The sequence below is a fragment of the Polypterus senegalus genome, chromosome 12, assembly GCF_016835505.1.
Source record: "Polypterus senegalus isolate Bchr_013 chromosome 12, ASM1683550v1, whole genome shotgun sequence".
NCBI classification, from domain to species: domain Eukaryota; kingdom Metazoa; phylum Chordata; class Cladistia; order Polypteriformes; family Polypteridae; genus Polypterus; species Polypterus senegalus.
This window is the reverse complement of record NC_053165.1, coordinates 148,210,886-148,227,167: the sequence shown is the minus strand read 5'-3', so window position 1 is coordinate 148,227,167 and position 16,282 is coordinate 148,210,886. Positions and strand designations below refer to the sequence as shown.

Here is a 16,282-nt window from a genome sequence, read left to right as displayed (position 1 = left end):
CGGCAAGGCTGGAGCCCGCGACCTCTTGATTATGAGTCAGCAGGTCTTACCTCTGCACCACCCAAGCAGTCGTGTCAGTGTCGTATCCTAACCCAATTTCTTTTTCTGCGGTTAAATTCTTGAATAAAAGCGCACTTGTTTTGTTATATTTGTACCTTTTTCGAAAGTGTTTATTTGATATTTAAACTTCAGTCTTCACACTTTATACACTTCATGTCAAAATTTTGTCATTAGTACTGTAATATGAAAAAAAGTTTGTGTTTTAGGTATGTGTTCAACATTTCCTGCATTTCTTGTTGCTACACTTGCATAGATCTTTGTGGATACAGAACTCACATGAAATGCATGTGTTCCATTCCAAATAATGATATATTATTTACCCTTTACAACTACAGGCACCTCAAACCCAGATAGACACACTTAAGCTCTGAGAATCTTCTTTGCGACTTGAGCTATGTCATTTCTGGGGGGGCTTGGGGGGAGGTCAGGGGGATAGCAGGCTGCTTGCTGCTTGTGTTGATCAACGCATTTACAAAACAAAATACGCTAATGCAGAGGTGCAAAGGAATTTAAGGTGGAATACAAGTTTTTTCATATGCTTCAGGGATTCTAGTGTTAAGGGTGGGGAATCTTAACAAGCAAGACCACTAAAATGAAGCATTAAAATGTCACTTGAACAATAAGTGCTTCATCAGCAATACTTGACTTCTCATTAAGAAACAACAGTCTGCAGCCACTGCAGTCCTCCAGGACCATCACTGCCCACCCCTGCTGTAATACATTTCTGGCAGGAAGTCCAGAATGTGCTCGCCACTTTTATTTTAGACTCTGATGCAAAAAAAGAGTTGTGATTTGTAGCTATTCTACTGTATACAAATTTTGAATGATTTTGTAATATTGAGTTACACACAATTAGATTATTTTAAAAACATGCATCATCAACTGGCAGATCTGATCACATCTCACTCTCAACTACAAGGCTGCCATCTTATTGCCCAAGCCAGAAGTTCTTGTGTGTGTGTTCAGGGGTTATGGTTTCTTATAATATTTATATTTTTCTTCAGTTTCTGTAAGATACGAATTTCCCTCTGTTGTATAAATATCTATCTATCTATCTATCTATCTATCTATCTATCTATCTATCTATCTATCTATCTATCTATCTATCATATAGTACCTTTCATATCTATCTATCTATCTATCTATCATATAGTGCCTTTCATATCTATCTATCTATCTATCTATCTATCTATCTATCTATCTATCTATCTATCTATCTATCTATCTATCTATCTATCTATCTATCCTGTGACGTCTTGTCACAGTGCTGGACTGGCACCCCAACCAGCAAACCTGAACTATAATAAGCAATGAATGAATAAATGCCCACTAGAAATATAGATGTGGGCCACACACAATGTAAATCCAAGTATTTTTTTTATCTTGCCTCTTTTCAACTGTGGTTTCCATAAGTGAAAAAATAATATGAAGAGCAGTCGGCATGAATGCTGCATATTTCTTGTCCCCGAGGAAAACACCATTTCATGAGCTGAAATGAAGATGCGTGGAATTTTAATGCATTGGGGATGTTAGTTTATGTACTTAATTAGTCCTCGTCTAATCTGACACCACCATAGGCTGCCTCAGTAGACCACAGAAATTAATTTAAATCTGAAACAGCCCCCTAGATATGCACTACAGTTCCTCAGATTAGATTCAACGTGTTAATTCTTTAATCTATCTATCTATCTATCTATCTATCTATCTATCTATCTATCTATCTATCTATCTATCATCGTCTGTCAGTCTGTATGTCTGTCTATATGTTAACTAAGAAATGTTATTGGGTTTTATAGTTGGATGCTATGAGGGCACTCATATCGATGCACACATACAGTACCTGCATGTACGCTGATTCTATTTCAGCTCATGGTGTCGTATATTACAGATGGCTCAAAAGGCCCGGGCCATGATGACATTGACTTGTCTGTGTGGAATTCCACCCACAATAGTTCAAATTGTGAATTGTTGAATGAAAAGTCAGGCACCATGGAGTTGGAAACGAGAAACAAAGTATTATGAACTACAAATGGTCCCAGTTCCAGTGGTGGGAATGCTATTGAAGTTTTCAATAATCTTTAAGGTCTTGGGTTCCTGAAAAGAGTTGCTGTGGTGGGAAACCGTTTATTGTTACACAGTGGAGTGTCATAAGTAGAACTTACGATCTGAAATCTTCACCGTCCATATTCAGCGATTAGGATGGCTAATAGGACGATGGGTCATGTCGTGCCCACATTGTGTGGAGCACAAGCCAAGGGAGGTTATGCTTATGGTGTATGACACACATGTGAGGTCTCAACTTGGATTATGTGTGCAGTTTCTGTTTCCATATTGCAAGTAAAACACACGAGTGCTACATAAGAGAGGAGATTGACTAAACCAGGGGTTCTTAACCAGAGGTTCATGGATCCTTAGGGTGTCAATGGGTGAGTTTCAGGGGGTCCATGAGGTTCCGATACAAATGAATATTTATTTTCATTATACAGCCCGGTATTGTTGTTTCTTCTCTCGTGAACTTTCTTATGTGATTTTTCTCACACGTTACGTCTCTCGCTGTTATTTTTCTTGCATATTATTTTTCTCGTAAGTATTTATCTCACCTAAGCCTAATGTGCGAGTTACATACTCGTGAGAAAAATCACATGAGAAAAATGGCGGTCAACAACAACTGTTCCAATCAGCAGTTTCCCATTGAAAGAAATGAAAGAAAACGCACCCTGGCACAGTTTCATATTCTTATTCAAGGCAAACAAGAACAACCTTCTCATTGAAATAAAGTAGATAATGAGAGTAGATGTAGTAGTATTAGTAGTAATAGTAGTAGAAAACATAGTAGTAGTACTAGTTGATCTGTTTTAATTTGCACAAGAGGATTCCTGCGACGACACAAGACTTTTTTAGATAGATAGATAGATAGATAGATAGATAGATAGATAGATAGATAGATAGATAGATAGATACTTTATTATTCCCAAGGGGAAATTCACATAATCCAGCAGCAGTATACTGATACAAAGAAACAATATTAAATTAAATAGTAATAAAAATGAAAAAAATTAAAATAAAATTAATGTTAGCATTTACTCCCCCGGGTGGAATTGAAGTGTCGCATAGTGTGGGGGAGGAACGATCTCCTCAGTCTGTCAGTGGAGCAGGACGGTGACAAAAGTCTGTCACTGAAGCTACTCTCGTGCCTGGAGATGATCCTGTTCAGTGGATGCAGTGAATTCTTCATGATTGACAGGAGTTTGCTCAGTGCCCGTCGCTCTGCCACAGATGTTAAACTGTCCAACTCAACCATATTCAACCACGCACACGGCCCTCTCACCTTTCCTTCATGTGAATGCTTTTGGCAGCCACAGTTCCTTGCTCTCTCAGCTGTTATAAATTTTAACGTTTTCCTCACTTTAAATTCCCAATTAAAGAAGATGTATTATGTCCAAATCTTATTCAAGAATGTCATCCTAAAGGGTTATCAACAGAAAAAATGAGTGCTCAGGTGAGAAATGATGAAGTCAACTAACATCAAAAGTGTTGATCGATTACATGGCAAATTGGTTAAATGCGTATCAATAGACTTTGCTGAAACAGTTGGTGGTGATCGTGTGGAAGATGAAAACATCAACTTACAATATCCCATAGAATATCTACAACCGCTAACGTCTGGTCTTCCATCACACGAATTACTGTAGAAAGAAGGATATATCCAAGAACGATAATGTAGTACATCTTCAGGGGATAACATTAGACAACAAAGGAGATCTTGATGTGCCATTCGTATTTAAACATTAACAATTTCCAATTAGAATAGCTTTTGCAAAGACAATTAACAAATCTCAGAGCCAAACATTCGAAAAATTCATTTTATTTAATAGAGAGAAAGAAATGATATTCACTCATGGGCAGTTATACGTTGCATTGTCCAAACACAGAATCAAAATTGAATGTGATATTGACAAAATTTTAATTCAAAAAATTGCTTTTAATGAAGTTTTACAGTAAAAGTGTAAGTGTAAAAAGTATTTGCATGTTAATTTCACTGCGGTGGGCTGGCGCCCTGCCCGGGGTTTGTTTCCTGCCTTGCGCCCTGTGTTGGCTGGGATTGGCTCCAACAGACCCCCGTGACCCTGTAGTTAGGATATAGAGGGTTGGATAATGGATGGATGGGTGGATGGATGTTAATTTCAAAGCCAAACAGAACAAAATCGTATTACTCAACAAATAACTCTAACACAACACGAAACATAATTTACTTTCAAATTATTATGTTTGACTATTTTTTAATATTTTTAATTACTCGCTGTAATGTAAAACAGTGAGTTCTATTATGCATATGTAACAATTGCCATGAAAATGAAAATCCGTTTAAATTGTACATCCACATCCCCATTCATGAGCGGCAGAGCCACAAAGAGGCTAGCGAGTACCGCAGGCCCAGGGGTTGGCGAGTGACGCGAGCAGGGGGCAATGCCCCCTACTATTTCATAATTATAATGAGTGGCCATTACTTTTTGCATAAAAAGGAGTGTTTTTTTAGATTGTTTGCTTTAAAGTTTAACACTTTGTGTATGTCATATATGTTTGAGACAATCAAATATTGATAAATAAAGTACATTCTATTCATTGCATGCAAAGTTGTGTTTATGTGAATATTTGTTATGGAAGGAGTTCAGATTCAAAAAGGGGTCCGTGACTCAAAAAAGGTTAAGAATCACAGGACTGTGAGTGTGAGCTACGAATAAAGGTGGCAGACCTGAATCGTTTCAGCTTAAGCGAACACTGATTAAGAACTGACAGCGTAGACGTGATGTGCATTGGAGTGAGTAGGACAGGTGCCAGCTGTTACTGAGGTAGGCTTTGGCTTCCTGTAAAGTCAGTTTAACAAAATGAATGCGGAAAAACATTTATTTGAACTTACTATGGAGAATCCTTTAACCCCAAAATTCATTTTCGGCCCATGATTCACTGTGTGACCCTGAGTGAGACTCTAAACCTGCTTGTGTTTCACTTTAAAACAGTTGTAATGAATCCTGATCATGCAAGGCGCCTCATAGAATAATGACATACTGTATAATAATCATAATAACAGTGGCAGTCATTAAGGGTCTTTGTTGGATGCTTATAACATTTACTCTATAAAGTCACCATTCAAGGGGCTAGAAAGGTGGATTCCTTTTGAAACTGTGGGTGACACAAGTTTACTTAACTTCTCCACAGGTGGTTTGAACCCTTTGTCATTCAATGGCTGGATGAAAATGAAGATGTTTCGATGGAATTCCTGCATGGGGCCTTGGAGAGAGACAAAAAGGATGGGGTAAGCCATCTACTGTCCATTAGTCTCCTGCCATTTCAGATGTTTAATCCTGTGCTGTTTGGTGATGCCATGCTGATTTTATACATGGATGTGAATCAACTCCTCTCTCACCCTTTCATGATAAAACATAACATTCACACACCCTCTTAATTTAGTGTCACGGGGAGTCCTGGCAGTGCTGGGTGCAAAGAAAAAAAACTGCCCACTCACTCATAAACCCACCCACTTGGGGCCGATTCAAAATTCCCATTAGGTCTGACAAGGACAGCTTTGGAGGATGTGGGAGGGAAACCCACACAGAAACAAGAAGAACATGCAAACTCCATACAGGCAACCCAGTGGCATCCACATTTTCTCTTACAGATGAACTTAATGTTTTCTGCAGCCACTTTCATTGTGATAACAAACTGCTTTCTGCGCAGTTGACTGCAGCACTTTATAATTCATCCTTCTCTGTTTCTTTGGCTGACATAAGAAAGGCTGTATTAAGTTAACATCCATAATGCAACTGGCCCACATTGAATGTCAGGTCAAGATTTAGAGTACTGTAGGAACCAATTAACTGGGGTTTTCAATGGCAATTTTAACATCTCGACAACAACATCTGTGCCCCCTTTGAAACAGATGCAGTTCATTTTATGCTAGAGAAAAATAAAGTGGTCTGATTTAGTGATTAGCCACCACTCCTGTTTTGCTGGGACACATCAAATGGAATATTCTAGAACATGCGGACCATGTTTTCATATTATCAACAACGGTCCACTGTGGATGCCATACCTATTGAATATCATCCAGTTTCAGCACAACTGGATAATAAAACTAGCCGTGCTGGAATTTGTTTTAAAGAGCACAGAATGGGACATTGTTGTAACATGGAATATTCCAGAACATGTGTACCACCTCCAGTTTTCATATTATTACCATTGAATCAATATCGATGCCATATCTATCGAATATCATACAATTTCAGCACACCTAGATAATGAAGCCTGCCATGCTGGAGTTTATTTTAAAGAGAACAGAATTTCACACTGTTGTACCGTCAAGGCTGACCACCAAACTTCTCAACTGTGGACTCCGATGCTACCCTCTACAACTGCATTTTGGAGGTCCTAACTGGCAGATCGCAGCATCGCTTTCTCCAGGCTGACCCTCAACACAGGCACTCCACAGGGCAGTGTGCTGAGCCCTTTTCTGTACTCCTTGTTCACCTCTAGGCACACCTCCATCTTCATTAAAATGACTGATGACACCACTATCATCAAAAGCCTGACCACAAACAATGACGAACCATCTTAGAGAGACGAAACTTGTGACTTATTGATCATGGGACAATAGTTTCATCCTTAATGAAGACAGATCGTGGACTTCAGGAATAAAGAGGCAGATCACAATGCTAACTACAGTACATCAGAGAAGATCCCGTACTGGAAGTAGATATCAGCTTTTCTCTCATCCCCTATCACTCACTACTGTAGATGATTGAAAAGTGTCCAGTAGTAAGTTCCAAAAGCTGGTATCGATACCAAAATTTAAATTTTAGTACGAAAAAGGCATGTGTATTAGTAAATTGACAGTTATAAATTGGCCCTATGTGGACGTAGGGGGACTCCGAGATGCACAAATTCCCCATCTAGGACTGTTTTCTGGTCTGCCCAGTTTCCAAAAGAGGCACCAGTTCTCTCCCTCACCCGTGACCCTGAATTTGACTAAGTGGGTTTAAGAATGATTTAACTGACTTCATTAGCTGTATGTGGTATAATCATATCCACTCTTGTTGCAATCAAAAGAGGCAACAGGAGAAAATGCAGAAGGAAAGGTTCCTGTAAAAGATCCCCATGGCACTCTGCCGTCTTGCTTTTCCACTAGTGGTGGTCGGAGTGGTGGCTATCTGGCTATAGAATCTGTGTTAGTAACTGGAAGATTGCCGGTTCGAATCCCGGCAGTGCCAGAAGGAATGCTATTCCATTGGGACCCTGAGGCAGGCCTTAGCCTGTGACTGGGGCTGACTCTGGGCTCTGACCCCCAAGCTTCTCTCTCCCCGTTTGTGTGTCTCCAGAGAGTAAGTTAAGATATGCAAAAAATGACAAATTCCTAATGCAAGAAATTGTATAAGGCAAATAAAGTGAATTAACATATGTCTGTTGTGCTGTTTCCTCCTGATCTTCGCTGCTAGTGTTCACCTGTGTTTAGTCTTAGTGCAGATCTCAAGGACCTGATGGTGGGCAGCTTTCTTAGTTTATATTTCATTTGAAAGCAATCTGCCAAAGCAGCACATGGTACCCTCAGGCTTTTGATGTCTTATCTCTACCAGCTGTGTTTTCCTTGGCTGTGATAACCTTTTCCACAAGGAAGAAATCAATTTTTATTCAAAGAGGTGACCATTGTTTTATCTCAGCTGCTTCACATTTACCCTCTCTTCAGCTTCATTAACCTGTTTTTTAAAAAAGAGGGTGGCCTTTCCCAGCCTGTGATTCCCCGGCACTTCATTACTTTTATGTTCTAGAGCTTTGCTTTCAAAGCCTGGCTGAACTAAAATAATGTCTTAGCAATCCAAAAGTACATCTAGAAGAGCTTCGGAAATAGAAATCGGAGAAATGTCAGCATTTGAAACATATGGGAGCTGGCAGCCACTTGAGATTTCTGTCCCAATACAGCTGAGTAGAGGATCTTGCTGAGGGCTCAGATGTTCCTTTAATGAGTTAAAAGCATGAAACTGGAGTAGTCAACATGTACCTGTAATATTCTGCTCAGTTTGGAGAAAGCGTGTCTATTGTATCTTATAGACTATGAAATGATTCAAACAATACAGGAAAAGAAGGTCTGAGGGCAGCCACTTGTATATTTGAAGTAGGCTGCCAAAAGCAAAGGGTTCTTCAAAACAAAGGCCTTAACAGACTTTAGTGCAAAATAGAACAGGCAGGCGGATAAAACATGGCGGTTTTAAAGTCGGGCATGGGAAATTACATCTTCTGGGCAGGAAGTGGACGTGACGTCATCTGGCCCACAACCGGAAGTGATGTCATCTGGGCCAGAACCAGAAGTGATGTCATCTGGGCAGGGACTGGAAGTGATGTCATAGGACTCAGAACCTGAAGTTACATCATTGAGCCCAGGTGTAATTTCCCGTGTTTGGTCTGGAGAGGAAAAAGAGAAATGATCAGTGCACTCTGCCATCCCCTGGTCTGGAGTGGAATTATCCTTTTTTGAGCTCTTTGGCTGCCCCCCATGCGCACGTGTGTGACAAGACATAGGGGTGAGAATTCTGAAGGCTTTTAGGGTTCATCCTGCAGTTCTGGTACTCTGGACCTCAAACCTGCTGAGGGGGCTATAACAGGTCTGGTTACCTGTTGTAGGCCGCTGTTCACCCGGTAGTTGTCATCCATAAGCCTGCTTTACCCTTCGGTGAAGCACCCAAGGTTGATGTCCCTCCACCTGAACCTGGCGATAAAAGTCCAGACCAACGTCATAATTAAAATCTTTTCTCTTCTTTATTTAAGCATGTAATATAGATGATTATTTGACTGTATCTATAAAATACAAAAATGCTAACATTATTCTTATCTAATATATATATGGTATAATAAAACTCTAAGGTTTATGTGTCCAGTCCTAACGAATCTGAATAGTCAGTTTGGCTTTGATGGCATGATCAAAAGAGGAAGTGCGACTGTGAGATGCATGAGGAGGAGCGAAGGCGTCCAAGGCACACTGACAGAGTCCCTTCAAAGACGACAGAAATAAAACCGGACAGGAGGTGAAAAAGGTGCCTCAGAAATAACGAGAGTCTGAGAAGCAGGTTTTGCACATTTGAGAGACAGAGCACCGGTGAAGAGCGGTTAGTGAAGGTATAAAAATGGACAGGAGGCAAGAAAAGCTGCCTCAAAAATATTGAGAGTCTAAAAAGCAGATTTTATGGGAACGCGCTTGAGAGCAGGAGCGTTAGTGAGGAGATGTTCACACACACAAATACAGAGGAAAGGCGCTGGAGGTACAGGTAGGTCAGGAGATAACAAAGACTTTTTAATTATATTATGTGGTGTTTGGCTGGGGGTTGTGCCCAGTCGCCATGCCTGGATGGACCAGGAGAGGGACTGTGCCTTCCCAGGACCACAAGAGGGCAGCCGCCATGGAGTTCGAGCATAGAAGCTCAACCTTATCATGGCCCGTGGCCACCGCCAGGGGGTGCCCGAATGATTGTGTGGCCTCGAACGTCAGCACCTCCGCTACATTCGGAGGTGCTGGCGGAAGGAATACCGAGGACACCCGGAGGACTTCCGGATGCTCAGACAGCACTTCTGCCACACCAGGAAGTGCTGCAGGAAGTCAATCAGGGAGCACCTGGAGCACGTCCAGGTGGTCATAAAAGGGGCCGCCTTCCTCCAGTCAGCAGCTGCAGTCGGGAGGAAGAAGACAGAGCTCGGTGGAGAGGAGTGGAGGCGGTGAAGGACCGAAGGAGGGTCCTTGAAGAGAGTGTGTGGTGCAGGGGCACCATGTGCTGTGTGGACTTTATGTAAATAAATGTGTGCTTTTTGTAGACGTTCAGAGGTCTGTCTGTCTGTGTCTGGAGCTGGCTTCCACAACTATTACGTTGGCTAGCCTTGTACATGTCATACACTACATGAATTGTGCAATCATGCAGCATTAGCTGATATTCTGCTGGTCTCTTTGGCCTTTACTTTGTGACCAGATGTTGACACTCTAGAGCAGACCCCCACACTCAGAAAGACATTGGCATAGACAAGATTAGGGTTATTAAGCAGTTCAAGATACACAAGGTAAGGTTTCCATATACTGTACTGTTAAAACAAATTCAATAGTCCTGTAACTTGAAAAGGATGGAGTCCAGAGATGAAATAAAAGCTAAGACTGCATTTCAAATATCAGAAAGGGTGTGTCTGCACTAGTAAGAGTTGTATCGTAAATGGACAATGTTACTGATTATCAACAGACAGAAGTGGGGAAATTGGTGGGCAGCCTCACCTACTGCAAACAAATCAGTGTGCAAGGCAACTGTGTGAGCCTAGAGTGTTCATGGACACAATCAAAGATATCCTTTTTGATTTTGCAGAAAAGAAAGAAACAGCAGAGAAAGACTGTCATGTAGATCTGGAATGCTGTTTGACGAGGGCACTTTCAAACAGCTGGGCGCTATATAACAGTGTCATGTGGTTATGTCTCTCTCTCTCTCTCTCTCTCAGTTCCAGCAAACATCAGAGCATGCCCTCTTCTCCTGCTCTGTTGTGGATGTCTTCACGCAGCTTAACCAAAGTTTTGAGATTATCAAGAAGCTGGAATGTCCCAATCCTGAGGCGTTAGCGCATTTTATGAGACGTTTTGCCAAGGTAAGTCATTTACTGCCCCCTCCCTCAACAAAATACGGGTGCCTTTTATAGGCAATAAAAATGCAGGTGGGTGAAAAGCATCGACCATTCTTCTTTATTATCTAAGTCTTGCAAGAGGTAACCCTTACAGGAGCACAAGCACTTTATTAGCAAGTGTTACAACAGAGGTGTGCCTGTCAGGCTCCATTTATACACATCATTGATTAGATCACAATTCTAAGGAATTCATTACATTATCAGAAAACTTTTATCCTGATTGGTTACATCCAGTTGCTAACGGGACATGACAAACGTTGGTACCTTAAATAAGCACAATTAACCCAGTCCACTAGGCTGATTGACAGTCCTGTTAGCTTAGGAGTAACTGACTTTTTAAATGTGTTTAACAGATGCGCTTCAAACGAGATTTTGCATATTTATTCCATTCAGTAAAACTACTGGTGATTCCAACTGAAGAATACAACTGCTAATGATAATAATAATTCTTTACATTTATATAGCACTTTCCTCACTAATCAAAGAGTGACGTAATATTGTTGCCATCTGCATCATTACCCCCAAGAAATATAAATTTTTTTTTTCTACATTCATAAACAAGTAGTTGTCATCCATCCACTTACCGTATATACTTGCGTATAAGTCGGGTCTTGAAACCCGAAAAATCAATCATAAAATCAGACCCCGACTTATATGCCCGTTCAAAAATGTGACACTTTTTTTTTTTTTTTTTACATCTTCTTGCCTCCTCCAATCTCGCATTCGTTTCTCAGACGCATCGAATTTTGTTGCAGCAGCACAGTTACCAATTTCTTTCGCTACTTCAATGACTTTTAATTTAAAACCAGCTTCATATTTTTCATTAATTTCCATTGTAGATGAGGGATGCTCTTATGATAAAGATGTATTAGGGGGTGAGATGCAAAAAACATAAAACAGTGCAAAGGTCACTTCGGAATAGTTCAGGTATTACCGTGAGGTCACGCAGGCACAATAGAGAGAGAGAGGTTAGGAGCACACGCTGATACAGCACATTGTCGCACCCACACAGAAAAAAAAGACCATGTGCTCTGTGGTTACTCTCTCAGGTGGGCGTTAGCATATCATAATCCCTTGGACCAATAGCGGGAGTTTTCCACATTCGACTTATATGACCAACATTATAAAATACCAGAAATTATACGATAAAATCAAGTCCTGACTTATCCGCGGGAGAACTTATCTGTGAGTATATATGGTAATTAAGGTTCTAAATGAAATATATAGTTTGGGTCTCATCTGCGTGTGATGAACACATCTACAGCAAAGCTTGATTTCTGACAGCAGCACATGGAGCAAAAACCAAAGTGTGTCCTGGAGCCATCAACAAGTATTCAGTAAAAAATCCAAAGTCCATTGACTTATGAACTGCACCCCCTTATCCAAAGATGACTGCAGATAAGTTATTATCATGAATTTGTGAATAAATGTAACACCAACCTGGGTGCCCAGATCACAAATGTTGGACATCAACACACTTTAATGACTTGTCCATGCAGTCTGGCTGAGAATACCCCTCATTTCTTTTTCATAAGGTACCCTTTTTTTGCTCCAAACCACACTATGTAAAATGAGCACATGAAATTTCCATTCTACATTTAAAACACTGAATGTATTCCAGTACAGTTCCCAATTCTCTGTAGGCCGAGTTCTATTAGTTTAGCTCACCCCAAGGCAGATCTGCTAATCTGCTGCTTCATATTAAGCCTTTTTAACCACAAACTCCTCGACTGGGACACTAGATTATGAAATGCACTGGAATAGCACAAAGGCTTCATAACATACTATGTTTCAATCCTTGTACTCATATTACAAAAGTGCCCATTACTTATTTGGCTGCCATCTCAGTAATTGACCCAAATCTTTTCTTCTCTCCTCTTCTTGTTTTCCAGACCATTAACAAAGTGCTGCTCCAGTATGCTGCAATCGTATCCAAAGACTTCAGCGCCTACTGCTCCAAGGAGAAAGTGGTAAGCCTATTGGGCCCTGCGGTTTCTGCTGTGAATCTTCTGTGTAGTCCACTGGCACCATACATTATGCTCAAATGAGTTACAGTACGTTAATCCCAAGTCTCCTCTTAAGCCTCAATTTGTAAAGTGAAGGCCTCGATGATGCTGAACAGTTACACCTCACAATAGCCAATTGGAAACTTGTTAAGGGCAAACTTTGCATAAATGTTCACATGGAGAACCATAGCCACTTAGAATTAGCGAGTGTGGTAGACAGCAGGACATTAGGGACCTTCAGAACTTGGCTTAGAAAAATTAAGTGGATAGGACTGGCCAGCTTCGTTGGGCTGAATGGCCTGCTCTCGTCCACTTTGTTCTAATAGCCAATAAATTTACACTTTAAACTTCTTGATCTATTTTATATCCAGCCATTGATCTACCTTTATAATAGTGGGTGCAAGGCAGCCATCACCCATGGACAGGGGACCGGGACTATGTGGCATTTGTATGCTTTCCCTGTGTCTGCTTGGGTTGAGCACCCCTAGTTTTTTCCCACATCCCCAAGAGAGGAATATTAGGTTAACTGGAAACTCAGGAACAATTGTTTGTACAAGTTGTCCCATTGCTGGACGACTGGCACCACTCTGCAGAGTGAATTCCGGCTTTGAGCCTGTGATAAGTGGAAAATATCAAGACAAGATGAATTGATTTGGGTATCCATATAGTTGATGCTGCTTTGGGCCCGTTAATACCAGTCAATCGTCAGTCAAATACCACGACCTCTATGAGTGTTGCCACTGATCATGTGCATCTCTTCTGGCCAAAGTTGACCCATCTTCTAATGGCTACTTCTGGCATGATAATGCATCATGTCACACAGTCAAAGTCATCTTAGGCTGGTGTTATAATCATGATGATGAGTTCTGCGTTCTTCAGTGGTCTTCCCAGCCACCACATCTGGATCCAGTAGATGAAATCTGCAGAAAGGGTTTGATGTAGCAAACATGGACCAGAATCTCAAATGAGTGTTTTCAACATCTTGTGCAATCCACACCATGAAGGCTCGAGGCTGTTTTGAGAGCAAGAGGAGTTTCTAACAAGCATTAGTACAGTCTTGGCCAAAAGTTTTGAGAATGACACGAGTGTTGGTTTTCTCAAAGTTTGCTGCTTCAGTGTTTTAGATCTTTTTGTCAGATGTTTCTATGGTATACTGAAATAGAATTACAAGCATTTCATACATTTCAAAGGCTTTTATTGTCAATTACATTAAGTTTATATAAAGAGTCCATATTTGCAGTGTTGGCCCTTCTTTTTCAAGACCCCTGCAATTCACTCTGGCATGCTGTCCATCAACCTTTAGAACTTGACTTAGAAGAATGGTGGATAGGACTGGCGAGCTTTGTTGAGCTGAATGGCCTGCTCTCATCCATATTGTTCTAATAGCCAGTACATTTACACTTTATTCTTCTTGAACTGTTTTATATCCAGCCATTGATCTACCTTTACAATAGCGGGTGCAAGGCAGCAACCACCCATGGGCAGGGCACCAGGACTATCTGGTATTTGTATGCTTTCCCTCTGTCTGCTTGTGTTGAGCACCCCAAGTTTTTTTTTTTTTCCCCACATCCCAAAGAGAGGAGCATTAGGTTAGCTGGAAACTCAGGAATGATTGTGTGTACAAGTTGCCCCAGTGCTGGACTGGCACCGCTCTGCAGAGTCCATTCCGGCTTTGAGCCCATGCTAAGTAAAAAGTGTCAAGACAAGTAGAACGTGAATTTATTTGGACATCCATAGAGGTGATGCTGTCCCACTCTTGCTGTAATCTTCACTCCCCAGCTGGAAACTTGAGGAGAGAATGGCCAAGCTACTTGCTTTACACGCGCTACAGCTGACATTACCAAAAAAGATAACCAATGACACTGACATGGAAAAGATTAATTACAGCAGCAGCACAACACACCAGTGTCTGATCTCGATAACAACTGCAGGCATTCATAAGCAAATCATCAGGCTGATTTTTTAAGCCTCTCAAGTTGAGGTTATCTTAGGACAAGCGGCACCCCCAGAGAATTCTGCCACACTTGCTAGCACAAAATTACTCTGTCATTTCGCATTAAATGAGGATTTTTTAAGGATTTAGCTTTGTGCTGAATTTACATACTCCAACTGTGGCGCAGTGGGTAACAGCCTGCTGGATTTGAGTCGTACCCCTGCCTGTTGACTGTGTGGTGTTTGTGATTTTTTTCTCCCGCATTCCCAAAAGACACACATATTTGGTTAATTGGCAACTCTAAAATTGGTTTGATGTTTGAGTGGGGTTGGATGCATGAGTGACCTTGGCAGTAGACTGGCATGCCCAGTCCAAAATTACCTCCTGCTTTGTACCCGATGATGAATACAATAGGCTTCAGACCTCCTCAAATGCTGAATTTGGTTAATTAGGTTCGACTTGTTGCACTCATTTATATATTCAGAGGGTCACAGCATTTAAGATTTCTGCCTACTACAGTGGTTTGGGTTTGAATATGTCTGGTCACTGTCTTGTGTGGAGTTTGTACTTTCTCCCAGTGTGTGTGCGTGGGTTTTCTTCCTGGTATTCTGGTGTACCCCCCACATCTCCATGGCACACATCTTAGGTTATTTGACAATTACCCAGTGGTCCAGTGTCAGTATGGGTGGGCTTTACAATTGGCTGCCACCTTGTCCAAGGCTGGGTCCTGCCTTGTGCCTGTGCTGCCCAGAAAAAGCTCCAGACCCTTAGGACTCTGACATGAGTTCACTGGGTAAATTATTAGGACCACATGTATACCTACAGTTATCTAATCAGCCAATCAGGTGGCAGCAGCACAATGTATAAAATCATGAAGATGCAGGCCAGGAGCTTCAGCTAATGTTCACATCAAGCACCACAATGGCGAAATAAATATGATCTCTGTGATTTTGACGATTTTTGATTAGTTGTGCCAGGCAAGCTGATCTGAGTGCTTCTGAAACTGCTGATCTCCTGAGATTTTTCACGTACAACAGTCTCGTGGAGTTTACTCATAGTGGTGCAAAAAACATCCAGCAAGCAGCAGTTTGGTACCTTGTTGATGAGAGGAGAATGGCCAGATGGGTTCAAGCTGACGGAAAGGCTACGGTAACTCAGATATCTAACTCTGTTGAGCAGAATGCACAGCATGTCAAACCTTGAGACTGGATGGGCTACAACAGCAGAAGACCATGCTGGGGTCCACTCCAACAGAAAGCTGAGGCTGCAGGAGGCACAGGCTCAGCAAAACTGGACAGTTGAAAATGGGAAAACGTAGCCTGGTCTGATGAATGTCAATTTCTTCTGAGGCACACAGATGGTATGGTCAGAATTTAGCACCAACCTGCCTTCTGGAGTCTATAGTTTAATTATGTGGCACACTTTGGGCCCGTTAATACCAGCCAGTCGTCAGTCGAATGCCACGACCTACTTGAGTGTTGCTGCTGACCACGTGCATCTCTTCACAGCCACACTTGACCCATCTTCTAATGGCTACTTCCAGCATGATAATGCACCCTGTCACAATTTCAAAGTCATCTCAGGCTGG

General features: G+C 41.4%; 1 protein-coding gene across 6 annotated transcripts in view; it reads left to right on the top strand.

Moving 5' to 3' along the window:
* LOC120539924 (protein unc-13 homolog C-like) overlaps positions 1-16,282 on the top strand; it is a 471,266-nt gene that overhangs the window by 352,682 nt on the left and 102,302 nt on the right. For all 6 annotated transcript variants that reach the window (XM_039770276.1, XM_039770280.1, XM_039770279.1 and 3 more), the window contains 3 exons: positions 5,278-5,374; positions 10,576-10,719; positions 12,648-12,725. In XM_039770276.1, the coding sequence (XP_039626210.1) occupies positions 5,278-5,374; positions 10,576-10,719; positions 12,648-12,725 (319 nt within the window). The remainder of the gene's footprint in view (positions 1-5,277; positions 5,375-10,575; positions 10,720-12,647; positions 12,726-16,282) is intronic.